This window comes from Oryzias melastigma, linkage group LG16, assembly GCF_002922805.2.
Source record: "Oryzias melastigma strain HK-1 linkage group LG16, ASM292280v2, whole genome shotgun sequence".
Taxonomy (NCBI): Eukaryota; Metazoa; Chordata; class Actinopteri; order Beloniformes; family Adrianichthyidae; genus Oryzias; species Oryzias melastigma.
Window position 1 is genome coordinate 15,234,322 of NC_050527.1, and position 21,909 is coordinate 15,256,230.

Here is a 21,909-nt window from a genome sequence, read left to right on the forward strand (position 1 = left end):
AGCATATAGCATCTCCAGTGCAACACTGGGCCATGACAGACATAAACATATTTTTGTGTATCCAAACAACCACAAGCCCTGTTTCTGCTGCACATACAGCCCTATAGAGAGGCTCCAAGCACCATCATACGTCAACAGTATGTTTCAATGTAAACGCCAAAATGAGGAAATAGCTCTACGTTCTGCTAAATTAGAATATCTTCTGCTTTTAGGTCCTCAACATTCATCTCAATCTGATCTCTCCACTGAAGATTGTTTACTCATATCCAGTACAGAACATTAGAAATATAAACAGCTTACATCCACAATAAAGGCTCAAGGCTTTGCGTGTACCGCTGTTCAAAGTGTTGTTTACTTGTGAAATGGGCCGTTCCTTCACATGGTTTTTCAAAAGGAATGACTTTTTGTAGTTTTAAAGTACGTTCCTGCATGAACAAATACAATGCACCGCATGCTGCATCAGAGGCTAAAGCATGGCGGTGGGAGACGCTTCAGATGCAATTAAAGGGTAAAGGGAGAGGAAAAGAGAGTAATAATTAAAAAGAGAAAAAAAATCTGCATCCGGGCAATGGTGTTAGCGTCCAGCCACTATGCACACTGAAGCTACGTCCAAATTCCTACCCTAATCCCTAACTACTAAAAAACTGTTTAATGGAGGAATATCTACTACCTTGGAATTTAAAAGAAATTTGAACACCACGCTCACTATATTTCTTTTTTTTTAAACGCTGGATATGTCATCACTGATTAACAAAGTAAAAATCTAATCAATACGAAGATTTCACGTTTATGAGTCCACTGTGTTCTGATGATGAAAATTTGGATGGTTTATTTAAAAAATTACATTCAAACAAGTTTTCTCTGCAAAAATTGTTTGACTGCAATGCACTGTGGTCTATATTTGCTAATGTAGTGAGCATCAATGCACGCTGGTTTTTCACAAAGACTTCTGAGAACATTTTAGGGCACTTGATTTTGTAATTGTAGGTGCGGATATCACTACAAAACACTATAAAGCGAGTAGGGCAGGACTTTGGACATAGCTTAAGTTCCATTTTGCACTGCCATTTTTAAATTAAAGTGTTAGAACTTCTTGATAATCAATCTGTATTTTTATTTATTGTAAAAACATTTCCAGTGGTCTTTTAGCTATGATTTTGACATTTTTAGCCAAAATCAAAAAGCCTTTGTCATTTTCAAGACATAGTTTCTGCAGAGCAGCAGGAGCTCATTAGAAATTTGCCTTTGAGTTGTGGGCAGGGTTGTTGGCGTGGAAGTAACCTTCCAGTGATATCTCATCCTGCCTTTGCTTACACTATCTCCCACAAGCTTATAGCCCTTTACAAATCTAAGATAGCATTAGCGCAGAGAAAACAAAAAACAAAAAACCTAGCATTATGAGAGCTATCCGGCTGTATAATTTGAGCCAGATACCAGCTCAGACGGAGACAATGAAGACGTTTGTGGATTTATTAGTCTGCAAGTGGACGATTTAGAATTGGAACAGAGCAGGGAGACTTTGGCACAACCCATGGCAATTGTTGCATCACAAACCGGAGCTTTTTCTAGCCTCAGATTTTTGTCTAAGAAAAGGTTATTTGTGACTTAGAAAATTTGATGGGCAAGCTTCCAAATCTATTTTGATACATCCACTTTTAGACAACTAAATTCATGTATGTCTTTGTTTTCCTGGTCTGAGCTGGGAGAGCTGAGCTAGGGCAGGGGGTCGGCAACCTTTTACAGTAAAAGAGCCATTTTTCTACGAATCAAAACCTAGAAGGAGCCGCATAGTCTTACTTTAGCCTTTAAGAAATTCAAATTTGCATTTATTACATTCTTTTTTAAATACTAAATACAAATTAGGTTTTTTTTTTTGGCATGGACGGAAGAAAAATGTAAAAATACCCTAGCATCTCTCAAAATTTGATTTTTCTTTTTTTTTCTTTACATTTGACAGAAGCTCAAATAACTTATTTCCAAAATAAAAGATGCTCTGTGTCAAACAGGATCAACTCAGTGCAGCTCTGGGTAGCTATTAACTATTGTTGTGAAGCACAAGATAATATGTGCTTTTAACTCATAAAAGATCACACTTTTCACCAAAGTTTTGTTTTACATCTAAAATCTGTGGATTCTGGAGGTAGCGTTGAGAAAACAAGGATTCTTCAGGTCAACAGGGAAGTAAAAACCTATCTAGTTACCCCTCCAGTTGTAGGGGTATTTGAAGTTTTAGTGGAGTCCAAAACTGTTTTTTTTTAAGAGAAGGCCATAGAGACTTACGGCTGTGTATCCCTCCCCCTCATGTTCTTCAAGTTTATATTTAGTAAGTAATGTAAGTAAGTAAGGATTTTTATTTTTGCGTGAATTTTTAAAGTTAAGAAACTAATCTTATGTATTTTCCGAGAGCTGGCAGCTATGGGCTAATGTAGATGACTGGCGACTATTGATGACATCATTGACGGTTAGTAACATCCGTATTTGAGGACACTATTTTTCCGTAACTCTTCGTTTGGGGCGCTAAACATATGGGTAAGGGACAAATTTGGGTTTGACCTTTGTCCTAGAAAATGACAAAGGTTTTTGATTTTGGCTAAAAATGGCATAATAATAATCAAAAGACCACTAAAAACGCTTTAAAATAGACTAGATGATGGTAGTGGGTCATTAAGGAGAATATCACCTGATCATCAGCAAACTGCAAACACTTAACACGAAAACCCCAAATAAAAACTTTAATAAGCTGACATTACGGAATTTGAAGCAAGATTTGTCCAGTTGGTTGTTTTTGGATACATGTACACATCATCAGTTGAGTAAACAGACTGTAAGATTGTTTATTATCATAGCAGTCAAGCTAGAAATACAGTCTTATCTGATGCCTGGAAGTCTGTACCAACATTAGTTGGATGTGCTATATATACATATATGTATAGACGATGTTATTTAATAGAGGAGAACAGAGTGATTCCTCAGTGTTGCTCCCATGGGGGTGGAATGGACGGGTGCGTGTGTTCACAAAGCTCTAGCTGGAGGACTTGTTGTCATTACAAGTGTTGTCCAGATGAAAACCACTCTCCAAACAATGGAATTACGATGTGGCCTTGCAGTGACATGTACAGACACAGCCTGAGAGCACACCAGTCAGAACGCACTAAGCACTCGCACACACACTGGGAGAGGCACTGCTTCCCGTCAGAGCCACAACACGGATACACCGCAAACTCGCACACACAAGAACACAGGCTGAGAAAAGTAACGCAAAGACAGTCTGGGACGACACTGATTCAAGGATACATGAAAAAAAGGGGAAAAAATGGGTCATACATCTTCAGATATGCACAAACAAAGCTGTAAGGACACTTTGATTTAATTTGTTTATGCTGCAATTCCTGAAAAGGGACGGCGCTCAGGGCACCGTATTGCTTCTACATGAAGGGAGACGACTGGGATTTTGCCTTTTTCCATTTATTACTACTTTTACAAACAGGCTCTTTCAAAAACAAAATGTGGCATCTGCTTGTTGGTCCCTTTAACAGCAGTCAGTATAACAAATGTGTCACTTGACACACATGTTGCTTCAATAAATACACATAAAAATACAACAAATCATGTAAACCAGCAATCTATATAATTAAAGTGTCGACTGTTTTCACAGATATTGTTTCATATAGAAAAGTCCATCATTTCTGCTGACGTCATCCTTGTGGTCCAAATGATAGGCAAAGCTTTCTTTTATTTTTTTTTTCCTCAAAATAATTCCAGATGTGTTTTTTTACAACTAAACAGAGCAAAACTGGTTATTAACCCAACAGGATTTTGGTTTTTTATGTTTAAACAGCTGAAAACAATTGAGTTTATTACTCTTATAAAGATATTTTTTAAAGTTTAAACCCCATTTTTATCTATCAAATCAGTGTTAATTCCTCTTTCTTTAAAAAAAAAAAAATACCTTAACAATAGAAGGACTTTTTTAAAGCACACAACCATTAGGGAATTCATATTATGTTTAACGCATAAATACATCAAACACAGCACTTAAAGACTTCTGAGGGGAGACTGCTTTTCAAACGCAGCAAATGGACATGTGCTTACAACTTGATCTTCCCTGATTTCACTCAACAGAAGCGTCATGTCATCAAGCCGGCTGACGAGCCCTCGGGGTACGACTCCCTCCTTCCCCACACACATTTATTCTAACTAAGTAGCAGAAAACAGATAAACCTTTTAAAGGGCTGTTGCCCCGAGGAACGGAGTCCTGCAATGGCAGAAAACACTTAACTCAAAGACGGACGGTTGAGGAAGAACTAAGTGGGAGGAGACAGTAAAAATTAAAATTGTGACGCTTATATGTGCAGATCTGTTTGTTTTTTATTTGCTCATCAGTTAGCAGTGTGATCTCACTCAATCAACATGCTTGTTTTTTTGCTTTATCAAGCCAAAGCTCACGCCTGATTCACACTGGTCTATCTGCACTAAGTCTCTGTTGAAAACTCTCATGTCCTCACGTCGATATAAAGTCGTTTTTGGCCTTTAAGTACAAAACGGGCAGAGGTTGTGCATGTGTAAAAAATTACACCAGTTGGACTTTGATCAATCAGGGACTTGGATTTGGCAGACACAAATAATGCAAGCTGTTTTTGGCCAATTAAGACATTTTTCAGTATTTTTAGGCTAATTTGAAGCTTTGCTAATATTTTAGCATTATGCTAGCCATTTTGGTAAAATTACACTTTTTTAAAATTTTTATGTACATTTGGGGTTTAGCTAATATTTTAGCATTATGCTAGCTGTATTGGTAAAATTTTCCTTTTTTTTTAGATCGTTGCATAAATTTGGAATTTGGCTAATATTTTACCATTATGCTAGCTGTTTTGGTAAAATTAGACTTTTTTTTAGATCTTTACATAAATTTGGAATTTGGCAAATATTTTAGCACTATGCTAGCTGTTTTGGTAAAATTAGACATTCTTTAAAGGTATTTAGGAAAATTTGGAGTTTAGCGAATATTTTAGCATAATACTAGCTGTTTTGGTAAAATTAGATGTTTTTAAAGTTTTTTAGGAAAATTTTGAGTTTAGCTAATATTTTGGCAAGCTTTCAGCTTCAGCGTTTTCAGCTATCAGCGTTTAGCATTTTTAGCTACCAGTTCCAGCTATCTTCAGGGGCCACATTCAGCTTACAGCATCATCCCCGGTAATGCTACATAGCTAGTTGAGGTTTGTGCCCAGCCAGTATTATATGAGACCAAGTCTTTCATTTATCAGAATAGAGCTGTAAAAGTAAAAGTCTGTTAATATTTTACACCAAGCCTCTTCCAACAGAAGGTACATGCACTGGCATTGAGCAGCAACAGTCCAGTGTGAACACAATATGATAAAAGAGCGTAAAAAAAACACACATTCAGCGCGTTCTTCAACATGCCACACATGCCCGGTGTGTACGTAAAATGAAGGCTGTTACTCTGCAGTGCAAGATTTAAGCAGCTGTTCTATTTCTAGTCTGTTGACGTGACAATTTTCAGAGAAACAGGAAAAAAAAGTTACATTGTAATTTCAACATAAAAAAAAAAATAAAATTTTTATTTCATCCCATTGCCTGTTTTTACGACAAAAATATTTTTAGGTACAAATGTGAAACATCATTCATGACAAAACATTCATTTTACAAGAACACAATGCATGGGTCCTGATTTTTATGGGGGTGGCAGGACAATACCTCCTCTGGAAGCCAGGGGTAAGGGAGATGGACCGTAGACCCAACAAAGACCATATCAACTGACTGACGGTCGCGAGACGGACTCCCTTCGCAATGCAAGGGAGACACACCGCAGACGGATCCGTGTAAATCAAGAGAATCAAAATTTTTATTTCACCTGAAACGTGTTCAGGAGAAACAAGTGTTTGTCCAACAGGTGGATGTACAATTCTCAAAAATACTCTCCCTAAGTGGAGTGCGTTTCTTCAAAATAAAAAAAATCTTTTCACACAACTGTTGTTTTGATTGAGGAAAAAGCAGAGCTTGTTTACCTCTTTCAGTCATGATTACAGTTAGCGAACATTCACAGTCAAACAACAAGCAGGGGCGGAAAGAAACACCGGAATGACACACCTGACCCGAAGAGATCCGGCTCTCACGTGAGTTTGTTGAAACAAAAATATCAGCATATACCCTGGAGACAGCATGATGCTGGTTTTTCAGGATACTGAAACATTGAGTACTTCTGACTGTGGCACGCGAGACTCAAAACTGGTCCAGAACAATGAGCACGTGGAAGTGTTTTTTCACTTCTTCCTCAGCTGAAAACTCTTCAAACTCCCTCTCCAATCATCTTTTGATTCTTTTGTAAATTCACTGAAAGTGATCTTTTAGTTATAATTTTGCTGATTTTAGCCAAAATCAAAAACCTATGTAGTTTTCTGGGACAAAGTTTGTTCAGAAAGGTAGGAGTTCGTTAGAAATTAATCTGAGTTCTGGACAGGACTGTAATTGCAGAGTAAGCCTGCCCCCATTTCCCATCATCCATCTGCTTATGTACTCTACCACTAACCAACCTAACATTATAGAATGCAGTGGTGGCTACATCACAGCTAAAAGCTTTTTCCAACTGCATTATCTGCTCCTGATTCACAACCGTTTACATAAAGAAATACTCAAAAATGTCATTTTAAGCGTAATTTTCTTTATATATGTCCTCTATTATGAGAAAAATGCCACGAAAACATGTTAAAAACACAATTTTAATTGGAGTGGGTCTGTAAAAACATGTTTTTTTTTTGTTGAGGTGAAAAAATAATTATTAAATGAAACAAAATAAATCTTTCTGAGTAGATTGGGCCAGTTGCTGATTCAAAACTGAGACTGAGAGTGTTCTGCGCTCTACTTGTTGTTCTCATTCCTGGAGATCCAGACAGGAAGATAATCTACAAAAGGGTGACATGGCAAACAAACTGAAAAAACTGACTGACTCCAACCCATTTGATCTCAACATGCACCTATTCACCTTTTCTTTTTTTCTCTCTCTCTCTTTAACTTCTTAGAAACATGAAATACAACATAGATGAAAAAAAAAAAAAAAACGCGGTCTGCGGCAATAAAGGCAGAAAATCCCAAATGCTTTCTCACTATTTAATGGGCTTAAACTCCACTTTTTCACTGGCAGGACTTCAAACAGCTTTACCTTGTCTGAACAAGTCTGGCTCTCATCAACACACAGACATGAGCTGCATTAGGAGTGAAGCAAGTAAGGAATAGTTATTGGAATGAGGCAACAATTTGGAAAAATTCAAAAAAAAAAGAAAAACAAACAGCTGGGAAGACTCAGCTTTTATTCACATGACAGATCCAATCTGTTCCTATCAGCACACACAAGAAATAATTCATTTTACAGCAATCTAAAACAGTTTTTGGAAACAAAAAGATAAAAAAATGAATTATGACTCAAATCTATTAGTTTTCAGAATCCTTCATAAACTGTCTTTCAGCTGTACGAGGAAGACTTCTGATCTTTGATAAATAAATCAAGTTTTATTCCAGTTGCTTCAACAAAAAGTCAGGATAGGAGGCGAGTAAAAGTGGGAAAGTGAAACAAAGCACAAAGATACTGTATGCTCTTATTTTTCTAACTTAAAAAATGTAAATTTAAGAAAGTTGTTCCTAATTATCATAAAACATTTTTCAAATGAAAATAAAAAAGAAAATGAGAAGAATTGTAGGTACAAATTTTGATAAAGGCAATGATTAAAACATTTAATAAATAGAGTGCACTACTACTCATTTTTTTAGAATATTGATACAATGGTAAATATCTGATTTTTTGTTGGTATAAAAATCGGAATTTGATCTTTTCACTTACAGGATAAACAGTTTTCTTTGCATTTTTGTTTCAGAAAAGATTGTATGCACCAAAAAACTAATTTTAGATGGGGGGATAAAAATCTCAAACAAAACATAAAGTGATTAAAAAAAATAACTCGGAAGAAAATGCTCAGTAAAGTACAAGTTACTGTGTAATTACCTCTATCAAACTTTTATTTTCCAAAAAGATGCATGTTTTTGCATTTTCAGCCTTTCAGAAATGACATGAGATAATCAAAAAACAAAGTATTTTTTAACACTTTTGCATGCCACACACACAAAAACATAAAGCAAAAGCACCTGCTGTCAGTAAAGCATCTAATTTAATCAAAGTGGTGAAATAGAAGATCACACTGTGTCAATACCTGAGACAGTTATGCATTTCACATTGATTATAACTCAGTATGAGTGTGAGGAGTCTTGAACCTTGGGATTTTGACACCAAAATTGTTTAAATATTAATTCCCCCTGAGCTCTGGGAGCTTTCACCTGCATCCACCACTTTCAACCACCACCAGGTTACAACATGTGTGCTGCTGCCTGATCCCATCTGTTTGAAATTATAGACAACATGAAAGTTTTATCTTTGTGCAGAATACTCTCTTAAAGTCCTATGCATTAAAAGGAAACCAGTTCAGACATTTACATAAAAAATTGAATCACTTCAAGTATTTGGTTTGAAAAGACAGCCTCTCCTTTTAAACAGAAAAGACAGAACAGTTTGTTATTAGTGTTTAAATGCTGATAGTTTAATTATTTAGACCAAAAGAAAAATTAATTTAAGGTCATTTGAATTATTTTTCATATGCAGTTTTTTTCTATTTTAATATTGACAACAATGAAGAAAAAAACAAGTGTATGTTTGGATTTAAATCTGTTTTCAATGGTTTCCAGTTTTAATTATGCTGTTTTTAGCCAAAATGTAAAAATAAAAGTGTCTTTTTCTAGTGGGTTTCGTTAAAGTTTTGGCTGGAAGTGTTGGAACAGAGTAACCCCTCCCCCCTTTCCCATCACCCATAACTGAGAGCTGTCTCTTTACACACTTTCCCATTACCTTACAGGCCATCACATGTTAATATTACCAGTGCAACAAATATGGCGAGCATTTTTGGAGCCATCCAGCCGTACAGTTTTGAGCCAGATACCAGAAAAATGAAGACGTGCATGGATCTAGTCGTCTACAAGTGGATGTGTTAGAATGGAGTAGAGCAGGGAGCTTGTAACCCTCCCATTGTAGTTTATATGTCATTGCTACAAACTTTTATTAATATATTTTTTTCCCTCTGCACCTGATTCACAACTTGAATAAAAAAATACTCAGAAGTGCTATTTTAGACTTAATTTTCTTAACATATCCCTTACGTCAAAAGAAAAAGCCCACAAAAACTGTTTAAAAACACAATTTTAATCAGAGTGGGTCCTAAAATGAAAACCTTCATCGACTTGAGGAAAAAACGTGCAAACAGTTGAACTGATGACAACTTTCTGAATTCAATATAAACCTTTATTAAGCCTCTCTGCCTTTAAAAAGAACAATGTTGCTCTGGTTTGGTGAATGAGGCCCATTATTGCCCATTTGCAAGACAATTCATTCCATCTTAAGACTCTGTTCATTTAGCCCAATTAGAGAAAGGGAAACATACTTCCATTCACCCAAATCTACTTTATCCTAGTTAGAGTCTCAATGGACACTTGTCCCAGCTGCCACAGGGAGAGCAGCAGACCACAAGCGAGATAGGTCATCTGTCCATCACACACTTATAAAGGAAACAACCAACAGAACCCACTTAGACTCCCTTCAGAATCACTAATCACTTTGCTTTATGGAGGTCGGAATCAAAATCGCACAAGAAAAATGTTTAAAATACATCCATCTATGAGTCATAAAATGTTCTTTTTAACCCATGAGGAAGTGTCCAAGCCTGGTTTAAGCATTAGGATATAGTTTGAAACAAGAAATAAGTATTTTTTTAATAGATTTTTTTTTTTTTTAGTACAATGTTTTTTAACTTTATTTTCCATGGCCAAAACTAAAAAAATAATTATCTGATAGTCTCAGTTATCTGGACATATTACTTGCAATGCATTGCATTGTTTTTTTCCTTTTAAATTGTGCAAACTTTAGACTTTACAACAGAGCAGCTGCAGATTATTAATGAGAGAAAGAAGAACACAAACACAACAATTAAACTCAAATGCCTTTTTTCAGAAGAGCTCATCTGAGTGGGATGTCTATTGACAGGATCTGAAAGCATTCAATCTCTTGTCTAGGCAACCATTTAGCAAGTCTGTCATTCATTACTTTTCATTCTCCTCCCCTCAAACCCTCACCATCCCTCCTTTTTAGTGCCCATCACCTGCACTCCTCTCAAGCAGCTCCAAGTCCCAGGCTTCACTTGTCCCGGTGCCATAGGTGTACATCCGTACCTACATGTCTTCTTGGTGAATGATCGAGAAACACTAGTGTTCTTTTTCTTTTTCTTATTTCTTGAAATTATTCTAAATCAGTTTTTATTCTAAAACACTGAAAAGTTATCTGTGGAATCTTTTTGCTGTATTGAGGAGACATTGATATCACTGTGGGAGAAAAAATAAAGCAAAACTAAAGACCAAAAAGGCAAACTTGAAAAAAATAAATAAACAGTTAAAAGGTGGGTAGAAATGGTGTTCCTGAGGCCGCATTCACACCGAATGAGATTTGCATGTGCGTCAAATTTGCGGCTGTCTAAAAGTGTTCTTTTTTTTTCTCATATTATCTTTATTGAGTTTTCAATTTTCACAAAAAATTGACCACAAAAACATAAAAACAATAACAATAACAATAACTGCCAGACATGATAAATAAATAAATACAAAACACGTGACTGGTCTAAAAGTGTTCTTCATGGGTAACCAAACCTTGTATCACCTTTTTGTATGTGTTGACCTCTGTAAATGGGGCTTTAAAAGTGCTGTCTGTTGGTCATTGCCAATTTTTTGATAAATTAGAATAAACTCGTTTAATTCTTGAAAATATAGAGAAAAACCACCTGTGTGCTGCCCCCTACAGGTTTAATCAATGTATTGCAGCGGAATTTCGTGATTGGTCAAACAATTCAAGTTCCACGTCATTTTGCACATTTCCCACATCAACTGGATTTTCACATTTTGGCTGTGGGTGGAGTCAGCCTCCAACTTTTGGTTAACCTTTAACCTCACGCTCCAAATGCGTGTGGGAGGAGCTACTATCAAAAGAATTTTGGCTTCATTGCTACATGGAAGCATTGACTGTATATCTCATTTTTAATGCATGGAAGACACAGCTGATGATAGGAGATCAGGTTTATTCTGTAGAGCCTTACTTTGAAGTGTTATCCCTCTCATGACAAATGTGGATAAAGGTGGACAGGATTTCCTGTCTGCCATGGACAACAGTGAAAACCAAAAGTCGTTGAAAAAAAGGTTCAGCACACTGTCTTGTGGGGTCCAGATGACCCCACCCCCACTGTCAACATACCTAGGATAGCATAAGGGTTAGCTTGAGTTTCCTTTCCATGTAACTGCTGCTCTGGAACAGTCTTCACTTCAAGGGGAGCAGAAGACCATTTAGAGTAGATCCTTTTACCAGTTACAGATTAACTCAACATTAATGAAACGGACCTGTTTGAAGATATGGGATTTGGTACAACTCATGGTTGCAGTCTACTGCACTCTTAATGTTGAGTAGATCACAAATGGAACTAAATCCCCCACAGACTGGAAGCAGCTCAAGTAGGCAAAGGCGATACATCCTTTGGTCAGTCAATGGATGCAAAGACAGAGCAGTTGAAAAAAGGGGGAGAAGAAAGGAAAAACCTGCAAATGTGAAGCTTCTGGGATCAACAGTCTGCTGTGGCTTTGACACACAATCTCACACAGATTTGCTTCCTAAACTTGAGAGTAGTCAGTAAAGGGGACTCATGTCTATTTAGCAACTTCCACATTTTACAGCTAGAAACATTCATTTCAGCTGTAAAGTATAGAACAAAACTAATAATACAACATTCTCTTGATTTGTTTTACAAGTATTGTCATTTATAATATCTGGATGCATGCACAAACAGACCTACACAACACACACAAACCCAGTTAGCTCTACGGCTGTTTTCTTTTGATCTAGCAGGAGGTGTAACTCTAGCTTAGCCAGTAAGCTATTATGCAGACCCCTTAAAGTCAGTTTGAGGAATGACTCAGTCATTCATCTTTTGTCAGAGGTCTCAAAACTCCCTCTTCAGGCAGTACACCTGGTCTCATGTGGACAAAAAGAAAAAAGGAAAAGCAAAATTCTATAACCAACAATGGAAAGTGTACTGACAGATATGCTATTACACCATGATCAGGGCAAACACAACAGCTCCACCTATGCTCCAGCTGCATAATAATGTTTCTATCATTTAGAATATTAGTTTTTAATAAAATTACTGACTTTAACTTATGTGTTCTGAACAACAGAAACAAAATAGTTCAGGACATTTTTCTTTTAAAGTATTTCAAACTTTTCTCTGCTAAAAAAACAATTCAAAATAAAATAAATAAGAACAGAAAAAATATGTCTGATCAGTTCAGAGAAAATATTATCTGATTAGGCAAACAAATATTGAGATTTATTTTGAAATAAAATTGTTGATCATGATCACAAACACACATTGTTATTAGTTGTGTCCCTAATTAAGGGATATTCCTTTCTAAATAATTATTCTGTATTTAACTCATTGGTCTTTTTATTACAATATTTTCATTTTATCATCTCTATCTTCTGTCCTGTTTTTATATTTTCTTCACTTTGTGCTTTCAGGCAGGTGCAGCAGACCATGCTGGCAGCTTGTCCCTTCCCTTTAGCTCCAGGGAAAACTGTCACCTCTGTCGTTCAAGCCCATGAACTAAGTGTGGATCACGCATGTGTGTGTGTTCTCAGGAGACTGCTGTGGCGAAGCGAGATGCGTCCTGTTAACCAGATCCATCTGAGAGAGCCAGGACTGTCACACACGCAATGACAACGACTTAAGCATGATGTGGGCCTGAGAGAGTCAACCTGGAAGCGTGGTGCCTTCAGGGAGTCCAATCCTAAAGCGGAGGACACAGCCATGCAACAAAAGGACCAGAAGTTGCTTTGAAGACTGTTTATACACTGTTTTTTAAAATATACACATGTGCACAAAGCTTGAATAATATGGTCTTTTCTGGGGTTTAAAAGAAATAAAAGAGTCCTGATAATATCCCATTTTATCACTTGGCATAATTAAAATGAGAACAATGGATTATAACAAGTTTATGGTGATTGTAGCATAAAACTGTCAAATTAAATAATTATCAGTTTTAATTTAAGCCTTTTTATATCAGCCTCGCTTCTTTAACCATAGCAACTAGATGTGTTGGAATCATGAGTAATGACCTAGAATCCTTTAAAAAAAAAAACAGCTCTACAGTTTGTATCTACACACGTTCATGTTTTTCTAGATCTCAAGCAAGTGTCTCTCCACTGCTTAAATGTAGATGTAGACATTGATAAAAGAAGGGCTCTCTTCTGCTGACAGTGGGCTCGGAAACGTCAGTCAAGCAGCCACTTCCAATGAAAAGTCGATGAGAACGAGTGTAAATGCATATTTCAGACTTCCGTGTTCAAAACTCTCACGTTCACATTTTTAAGACTGTTTTTATGGGTTTGTATTGGCAAGAGTCTGGCGATAGGATACATGTCACGATATATCTCAAGATTGCACCAGAACAGTTTTTCACTTTTTTTAAGACTTAGAAAAAAACTATCTGAATATTAATACATCTTTAATTGTAATACAATTCCTTTTATTTAATGATCTCAAAATTAAGCACTGCAACTGTATCTCATTTACAAGTGGCTTTTACCTAAGAAAATTAGTAGATTAATACATATTCAATAATAATTAAGAAATATTCGTTTTTTTTAAAGGAAAGAGTCAACATTGTCTGATTTCCACAGCAAAAATATTTTTCAGAGAGCGCTTGAATGTGTCTAAGATGCTTTATTTACATGACAGTCTGCACTGCAGCGCTGCTGCTCTGCTTTCTCACACGCGGAAGTAAGCATGCATTTCAACACTCATCGCCACAATGACTCCCTTTTTTCAGAGCGTAGTACACGTCACTCTCATCAATCCGGTTGTTGAACTAGGATCTATTGATCTAAAGTTCAGCAGAACTTTGACTCGCTTTTCCTACAGCATTTTGACTGAAGCTCCGTGCTTGAGCCGCGTCCCCAGCTGCACTGATTCACTCGTTCTTCTTTGAGCCACTTCGAAGTGCCAAAATCTGCGTTTTTATATGATACAAGCAGCAATGTGGCCGAGAGAGTAAGACTAAGTAGTACATATATTCTAACAAAAGAATCCACGAGGCTGACTGTACATTTAACACAAGCTAGTTCTCGTGAGATCTTTGTGAAGCTGCTCAAAGAGGCTCAATGTGCTGCCAACTAGTGGTCGGAGGTTTAGGTGGAAAACAAAAGCAAGACGCAGAAGGACTCTTATAAGCAATTATTTATATAAAGCCATTTCAATATTTTAAATCGACACAAGTATCGCCAAAAAAAAAAAAAAAATTTTTCCCTACACCTCTAGCTTCTAGTGCAAAAACACATGAGAATTAACGCGCGTTAAAAGTTAAACCAGTTAAACTTTGACCAATCGGGGGACTCGGATTCGGTAGTGACGTTTGGATGGCGTCCCTTTAATTCCCTGAAGTGTCAAAAGGTTGAAGTTAGATTATGGAGGAGCAATTAATAATTGCAACTATATGACTTTATGACGATTTTTTGCGACAGTCCAGAGTGAACCCACATGATAAACAGACAATCTTAAATGTGTGTCACATGCTCGTGTGAATGTAAGACAAAAAGTGTGTATAGACACAAAGTGACCAATGAGATTAAAAAAAACAAACTAAAGTTTCAATCTTGTACTTTAAATTACATATCAGAGCCCTGAATATGTCAGTCCACCAGACAGATTCAAAAATCCAACTAAACAAGCATGAACGCGTATTTCAAAATAAAACATTTCAACATGGCTCAGTGGGTTCAAGTCAAAGCCTGAGAGATTGTGTGTCGTACTTAGGCGTGAGTGTGTGTGTGTAGCTGAGTGTGTCCGATGGGGGCCTTGGCCCCAGATAAAGTGCTCTGCCAGCTTTCTGCCCACTGGTCTTTTCAGCACTGATGGATGGGCTTTTTTTCAGCACCATCTGGCTAAAGGATACCTCACATTAATCACCACAAACACACACTTTTACACACTCCTGTCTCCTTAACGCACAAACAATAGTTAAGTACAACTGTAACTTAAATGAAAAAATGGGACATCGAACTTAAACATTAATACTGTTAAGATGCAGTAAGATGAGAAGATTTTTGCAGAATACGTGGAAAAAGTAGCCCAAAAAATATATATTTTATTCCTTTTTTCATGTTTTAGTTTGAATTGAATTCACCAAATCTGTCTTTACATTTCATTTGAAATTCTCCATATGTGCTTTTCTTATCTCTCACAAATGCACACACATACACAGGTTTATTCATAAACAAGCATCCTTACATAAAATATGAGACGAGCCAGACACCCAAGGGACTGGAATGGAAAAGCACAGACTTCATTTATTTCCATCCACGAGCTAAATAGCCTTAATGCAGGCTGATCTGCTTTAACATTTGCATGGTTTGTGCACATGGGCAAGGACGAGCACATGTGGACACGATATGCAAGAAAACATGATTAAATTAGATGTTTTTTTGTCTCTTTTCTGTCTTACTGTGTTTTTTATATTTAATGATTTTTTTTTTTTGCACAGAGAGAAATTTTGAGGTCTAAAGTAACAACACGTAAGGTTGCGTAAGCCTTAAATATTTATTTAGTCCTTTCATGAACTACCACCTTATAATGAGGCATTTAGAGCTTGAACTAGGCTGTCTGAGGCCAATGTCTCTGTTTGGATCTTTCATGGCGGACAAGCTGAACCAAAAAGCAAATTTCTTAATTTACCGTCCAATCTATGTTTCGACCAACACCAGTGGTCAAAAACTTTGGATCATGATTGATCCCAGATAAGATCCCAGATACAAATTTGATCCTGAAAATCACAGAAAGAGTAGTGAGAGTTGTTGTCCTTAGATCTCCTTTTGGAGATCTGTTGCTAAAAAAGAACAATAAAGTTTTGTTTCTGAACCGTTCCCCTCCAAGGATGTAAATGGCATGTGTACCCCTTCATAGTCGTACTAGAGTCACACTGCCAGCACTACTAAGCTGAAAACAGCACATTGAAGGACATTTTTATTAACTGAAGACATTCAGGTGTTTGATCACTGGGGCATGAACATGGATGTGTGAGCAAACTCCCAACTCTACAGCTAATGTTGAAAATATTGATTTTACCGAAGGTGTTTAAAAGCCTTTTAACTTTATAAAGGAAATATTTTTGGTTCCTAGTGATTTTTTTTCTGTAAAAACTTGTTTTACCTGCGATTAACATGCAACAACAACTAGAAGTATTACAGATTGTTTAAGCGAATGCATTATAAACTCAATAAAGTGAACAGCTCTAATAAAAACTAAGTTTAATTGGATCGATGGTTCAGCAGTTAGAGTACAATGGTTTTAAACACGACTCTCTATGACCTTTGACCTGCAAACAGTAGCAAACAACCACATGCAAGAGCTGTGAAACAGCTCAGCTGAATAACCATTTCTGAGCTTCCTTTAACTCAGAGGACCCCAACCTTTGTGTGGCTGCGGACCGACCGGTCGACCCCGGAGGATTTCACCGCAGTGGGGGGCAGGGATGGGGGAGTGTGCAGTAACAAAGAAAAGTTTACTTAAATGCAACACAGATTTATTAATATTAATAATAATAATAATAGCAGTAGAACATCGAACTCTGGTAACATATTCTGCCAATTAATGCTATGAGTTTAATGCAAACATTTTGGTGTGTGAGAATCACAATAAATCCATATTTAAAGTAGGACTCTTGGTAACCTACTGTTTTTTATTTTTATTTTTTTGTATTGTCTGTCCTCCTGTTCCTGCACTTACCCCTTATCCATTTGCAAAGAAATGTTCCACATGCAACTTTTCTCGTGTTTGCTTGCAGCCAAACTACGCTTAGAGCTTAAATGACTGAAATGTAAGTGAGAGAATCCGGTTGATTTTATAAACCAGAAGACTCTTCAGAATAAAAGATTGTTCTAATGTAGTCATTGTGCTTCCCTGACCAAACTTTAAAGCTCAAGTGATCGGAGGTGTAGCTGAGATAATCTGGTTATTTTTCAAAATAAAAGATTGTTGAGACTAAAAAAAAAAAAAAAAAACAAACAAAAAACACAGTATACCTAATTATGTCACCTGACCAAAATGTTTGGTTGGGTGTTATTGTGAGATTTTAAAGTGCATTATCATCTTTATGAAAAATATGAAAGTAGATCTTATAGTGTGAAAAAATTTGGTATTTGAGTGAACATGCTAACAACCCAATAAAGCAACCAGTTCTTGTTCAAAGGTAAAAGAATATATTCTGTCTACAGAGACAAACTGCTTTATCCATGCCACCTGCACCACAGAGGAAGACAAACAATTTAGCGAACTTGAACTTTGGCTTCTTGTTATATTGATAAACACATAAGCCTTTAAACTTACAGCTGAATGAATGAACATGCTCAGAAAAACACTAATGACTTGAATAATAAAACGTGATATTTGTGAGACGGAGCGGTTCAGCATAACAGGTTTAAACTCTCCGGGTCAGACTTTCTAAACGAGAACGTGCTTCTCAACATTCAGTCTTGGAACTCTCACATACATCCACACAATGTGTTAATGAATTATAGCCGTATTAAGCTTTAATTCTGTTTGAGCTGCACTGTAAACTGTGTTTTTCTGGACTGAAAGAGCTGTGTATTTCAGGTGGGTGCTTATATTGTGTGTGTTGTGATGTTTCATGTGGGAGGCAAAGATACATGTCTGCCTCTGTGAAAACGTGATCTCTCTCTGATTCTTTTAATTAGCCTGGAACAAATACATGCAATTTAAGCTGTAAAGTCTGTGACCAAAAGAAAAGAAGAAAAAAATACTGTCTACTCTAAAGCTCAAAAGTTTTATATGTTTAAGGCATTGACTTTGTAGATGCAGGTCACAAACTTTTTTTTGACATTTGATCAAAATGATACGTTTTTAAAAAGCGTTTTTTATTTTCTGATGATAAAAAAAAAGATTTGTGTTGGACAATAGACAGAAAAAGCTCTCAAACCGTCTTTCCACGGTGTGGAAAAGATCTAATTATCATACATGGCTGATGTGGTCTGCTGAAAATGCCTCCCTAAAAACAGGAGTGCATCACACACACAACACTAGATCAATATCTCACTTCAGAATTGAGTCTATCACAAGATAACAAAAAAACAAAGCCTTTTTCTGTCTTTTGATCAAAGAGTGTTTATTACATCCATCGACGCTTGTTCTGGTTCTGCTTTACTGACTAATGAAGGGTCTCTATACTAAATTAAGGTTCAATTTTATATGTTGATGTGACAATGGATTCACCAATGTGTTATCAATTTTAATAAAAGTTGGATCAAACTCGGGTCTCGGGACATGCAAAGACAAAAACCTATAAAATAGAGTTTACTTATGTAAGTTGAGGTGGACTTTATTTGGCTCCAGGTCAATGTTTGTCAGGAAAGGAGAAACCTCCTGCAGGCCTCAACACCTCTTATGGTCATCTTCACCAAACCTCTGCCGTGATTGGTCAGTGTCCATGTTTTTCAGGGGAGAGGTACTGATTAGGTCTTTGGAGCTTGTTCTAACTGGTTTCAACTAGTCTGGAGCTGCATGTGGTTTGATGTGACAATGGATTCACCACTGTGTTAATAACATATAAAAGTGAACCATACTGTAAAAGTATTCAAAACATAATGTCAAACCTTAATTTGGTAATAAAAAAAGAAAACCCTTCACTAACTACATAAAAAAATAATTCCAGAAACATCAAATAATTAGGGTTAAAGGTACAGGTATAAAGACTCTTTTCAACAATGATTTACATAATAATTAGTGGTTCCTGACCCGATTCATAGTTGATATTTTTTCCTTTTGAACGATCCCATTCATTCACTATAAAGTGAAAATGAAACCACACTGTATGGTCACATCTGCAAAATTCAGTGTTTGCACACATTGGACTGTAATGATGGTTGATCATTTTTTGCTGCCATCACATGTGTCTTGTCTACTATGATGGTCATTTTTGTGTTAAAGTAAAATACATTTACCATGTTTCAATCCAAATGGTATTTTCCAATAACAATAACATCAAATTATTTCATTTGAAAACAATTTTATAATGATATATGTCAATTAGATTAACAACTTGCCCCAGACAGATCAATCTGGTTGGATTGTAGAAAAATAATTCTATTCATCGATGAAGCTGAGAAATCTTACCTTATGGTCGTACGGGTTATAGGAGTGAAATAGTTGAGAGAGCTCTCTTGTCCTTTGCTTCTTCTACAAAGACAAAAAGGTAGAAAGGAAGACAAATGTTAGTTTCTAAGTTATTTACAATAAAAAAAAACAATTCAAATCATGTAGAGTTTAAATTTGTTTGAAACTATATACAACTGAAAGAGATTTTATTGAATTTGTAAAAATTGACTTAACTTAATGAATGCTTCCTCTGTCTAGTTTAATTAAACATCTGTAATTCTTTTTTAATTTAAATGATGGATGCAAAAGATATTAGATATGTATTGAAAAATCGATCGGGCAGCGTCGGTTAGGGATGTAAAAAATAGATCAAAAAATGCTGCAAAATCATGTGAAAAAGCAGATATGAACAAGATTAAGTTGGTTTAAAAGTATAAAATCAATCAAGAAGTAAATAATTGATTTCTGGCAAACTACAGTTTGTTTTTCTGCTTTTTTTTTCTACTGTCTTTGACTTTTTATGTACATGTAATGCAAACAAAAAGGCATATAAGTAAATTTCTCTATCAAATGCCCAAATGCATGGACCGATCTCTCCGTGTTAGAAAATATTGCAATTATTTAACATATTCGAGGGTTATAGGTCCAATCTTTATCAAAAATAACTCCAAGGTTTCTCACAGCAGAACTGGAGTCCAATTCATTACCATCCAGTGTGACTGAATTGATACTAAGTGACTCCCTGAAGGGCTCAGGTCCAAGACCAGCAACCTCTGTTTCAATCAAAGTTTAGTAGAAGAGAATAAGAAGTCTTGAAATCTTTAAGACAAAAGCAATCTCGGTATGAGTAGACAGCCAAAAGCTTGAGTGGCCTCTTTACCTCTGTTTTAAAGCATCTCAAAGTCCCTCTCTACTCCGTTTCTCTGATCTGCTCAATCCTGTAATCAGTGGGCTTGTGCTTCCACCATCCTGTCACTCTAGTTTCCACAGGATTCCCATCCTCATGCTCTGCCGCAGGGCTTTACAGTCCCCAGATCCTCTTTTCTCCCAATTTCTTTGACTTTCCACACGTCTCTCGGTTCTTTCTTTCCCCTTTTGTTTTCCCCAGGGAGAGAAACTCACTAATTATTCAGTGTCCACTGTCTTAGTTATCTCCTTACAAGGTGTCTGACTTTTCTTTTGCATGAGCGCCTGTGCCTGAAGCAAACCTGTACGAGAGCCACACTTAAGTCATTATTCTTCAACACCATTCTCTGTCACCGCTTCTTCACTTTTCCCGCCGCTCTGCATCTTAGGATTCACACCTGCCCATCTGTGAGAGCTGTTACCGCGGCAGACTCAAGTACAGAATGACACAATTAACTAAGATGTTCAAAAACACATCAAAAAGATGGCTTTAAAAGTGTATTTGTATGGATCACTTATCTGCATCTCTCAGTTCACAACAACACAAATATTCAGTTTTTATGCATTAAACCAGAATTCGATGAAGCGAAGGTTTCCTAAAGAATGGCAGCAAAAATATGATACATTACCTCCAAAGTGAAATTTAAACTAAAGCTGGAAATTTGATCTTTAAGTGTGGCCCTAACACACGAAAGCAGATCTATAAGAAGTAATGTTTGGTGTTAATGAACGTTTACTCTTTACTTGGTGCGTTTGAAGGACAAAAAAATGAATACAACTTGTTTGATACATGAGCTGATGTCTTCTTTTAGCTAATAAATCAAGAAAGCCAAAGTCTGAAAGGGTAACCAAACCCTAAAAATAAAAGTGCTTCCAAATTTTTGACAAATTAAAATAAACTTGTTTAATTCTTGTAAATATAGTCAAAAACCGTCTGTGACGTGGCACAGGCTTGCAAATAAATGCTGCGTATTTCTTGATTTCTTGTTATGCTGGCATTCCTATTCCTTTGCTTCCCCTAGTGGTGGAATTGCATATTGCAGACATTTCTTTAAAGTGGCTATACTATGAAAAAACAAGTTTTTGAGCTTTTAAGTGAATTACTATTCATTCCTCACTATAAACAACCTCAAAGCAGTATTTTGATCCGTTCACACATTTCTGAGTAATCCTCTAAAAAAACTTCATATTCCCACGAAAACGAGTGGGTCCTCACAACCTGATGTCACAGAGTGAGACCGCCCCTTTCAGGAAGAGTCTGCTCTGCCAGCACCGCCCCCAGGCTAACACCAACACCCAATTTCTCCACGGAGCTAGTGGTGATCAGCAAAAAAACGTTCATTTCAGATGCAGAATACTGTATGTCTTGTAATTGTGCGCTCTTTTCAATAAATTCCAGCTCAAACAGGTGTTCGTGGTTTTAGATATGGGGCTCCTTTAAGACACCGGCATTGGCTCTGGGATGACACCATGAAATGGGTGGCACCCATACCAGCAGCAGGAGGAGCTTCAGGAATTGAGTCGTTTTAGTTCTGGGTAGGAAAAAACGAATGAAAATAACTAATATTTCAGAAATTATTTGTTTTTTTTAGTCTTCCAAAGGTAATATTTGATCATATATATGGATATAATTCACTCTGAAAGACTTAAGGACGTCACGGTATGGCCCCTTTAAGTAACCATAATTCGC

General features: G+C 36.5%; 1 protein-coding gene across 2 annotated transcripts in view; it reads right to left on the bottom strand.

Annotated features, from left to right (window-relative positions):
• Positions 1–21,909, bottom strand: part of cdkal1 (CDK5 regulatory subunit associated protein 1-like 1) — a 251,564-nt gene that overhangs the window by 49,949 nt on the left and 179,706 nt on the right. For both annotated transcript variants that reach the window (XM_024268289.2, XM_036215988.1), the window contains exon 12: positions 19,332–19,394. In XM_024268289.2, the coding sequence (XP_024124057.1) occupies positions 19,332–19,394 (63 nt within the window). The remainder of the gene's footprint in view (positions 1–19,331; positions 19,395–21,909) is intronic.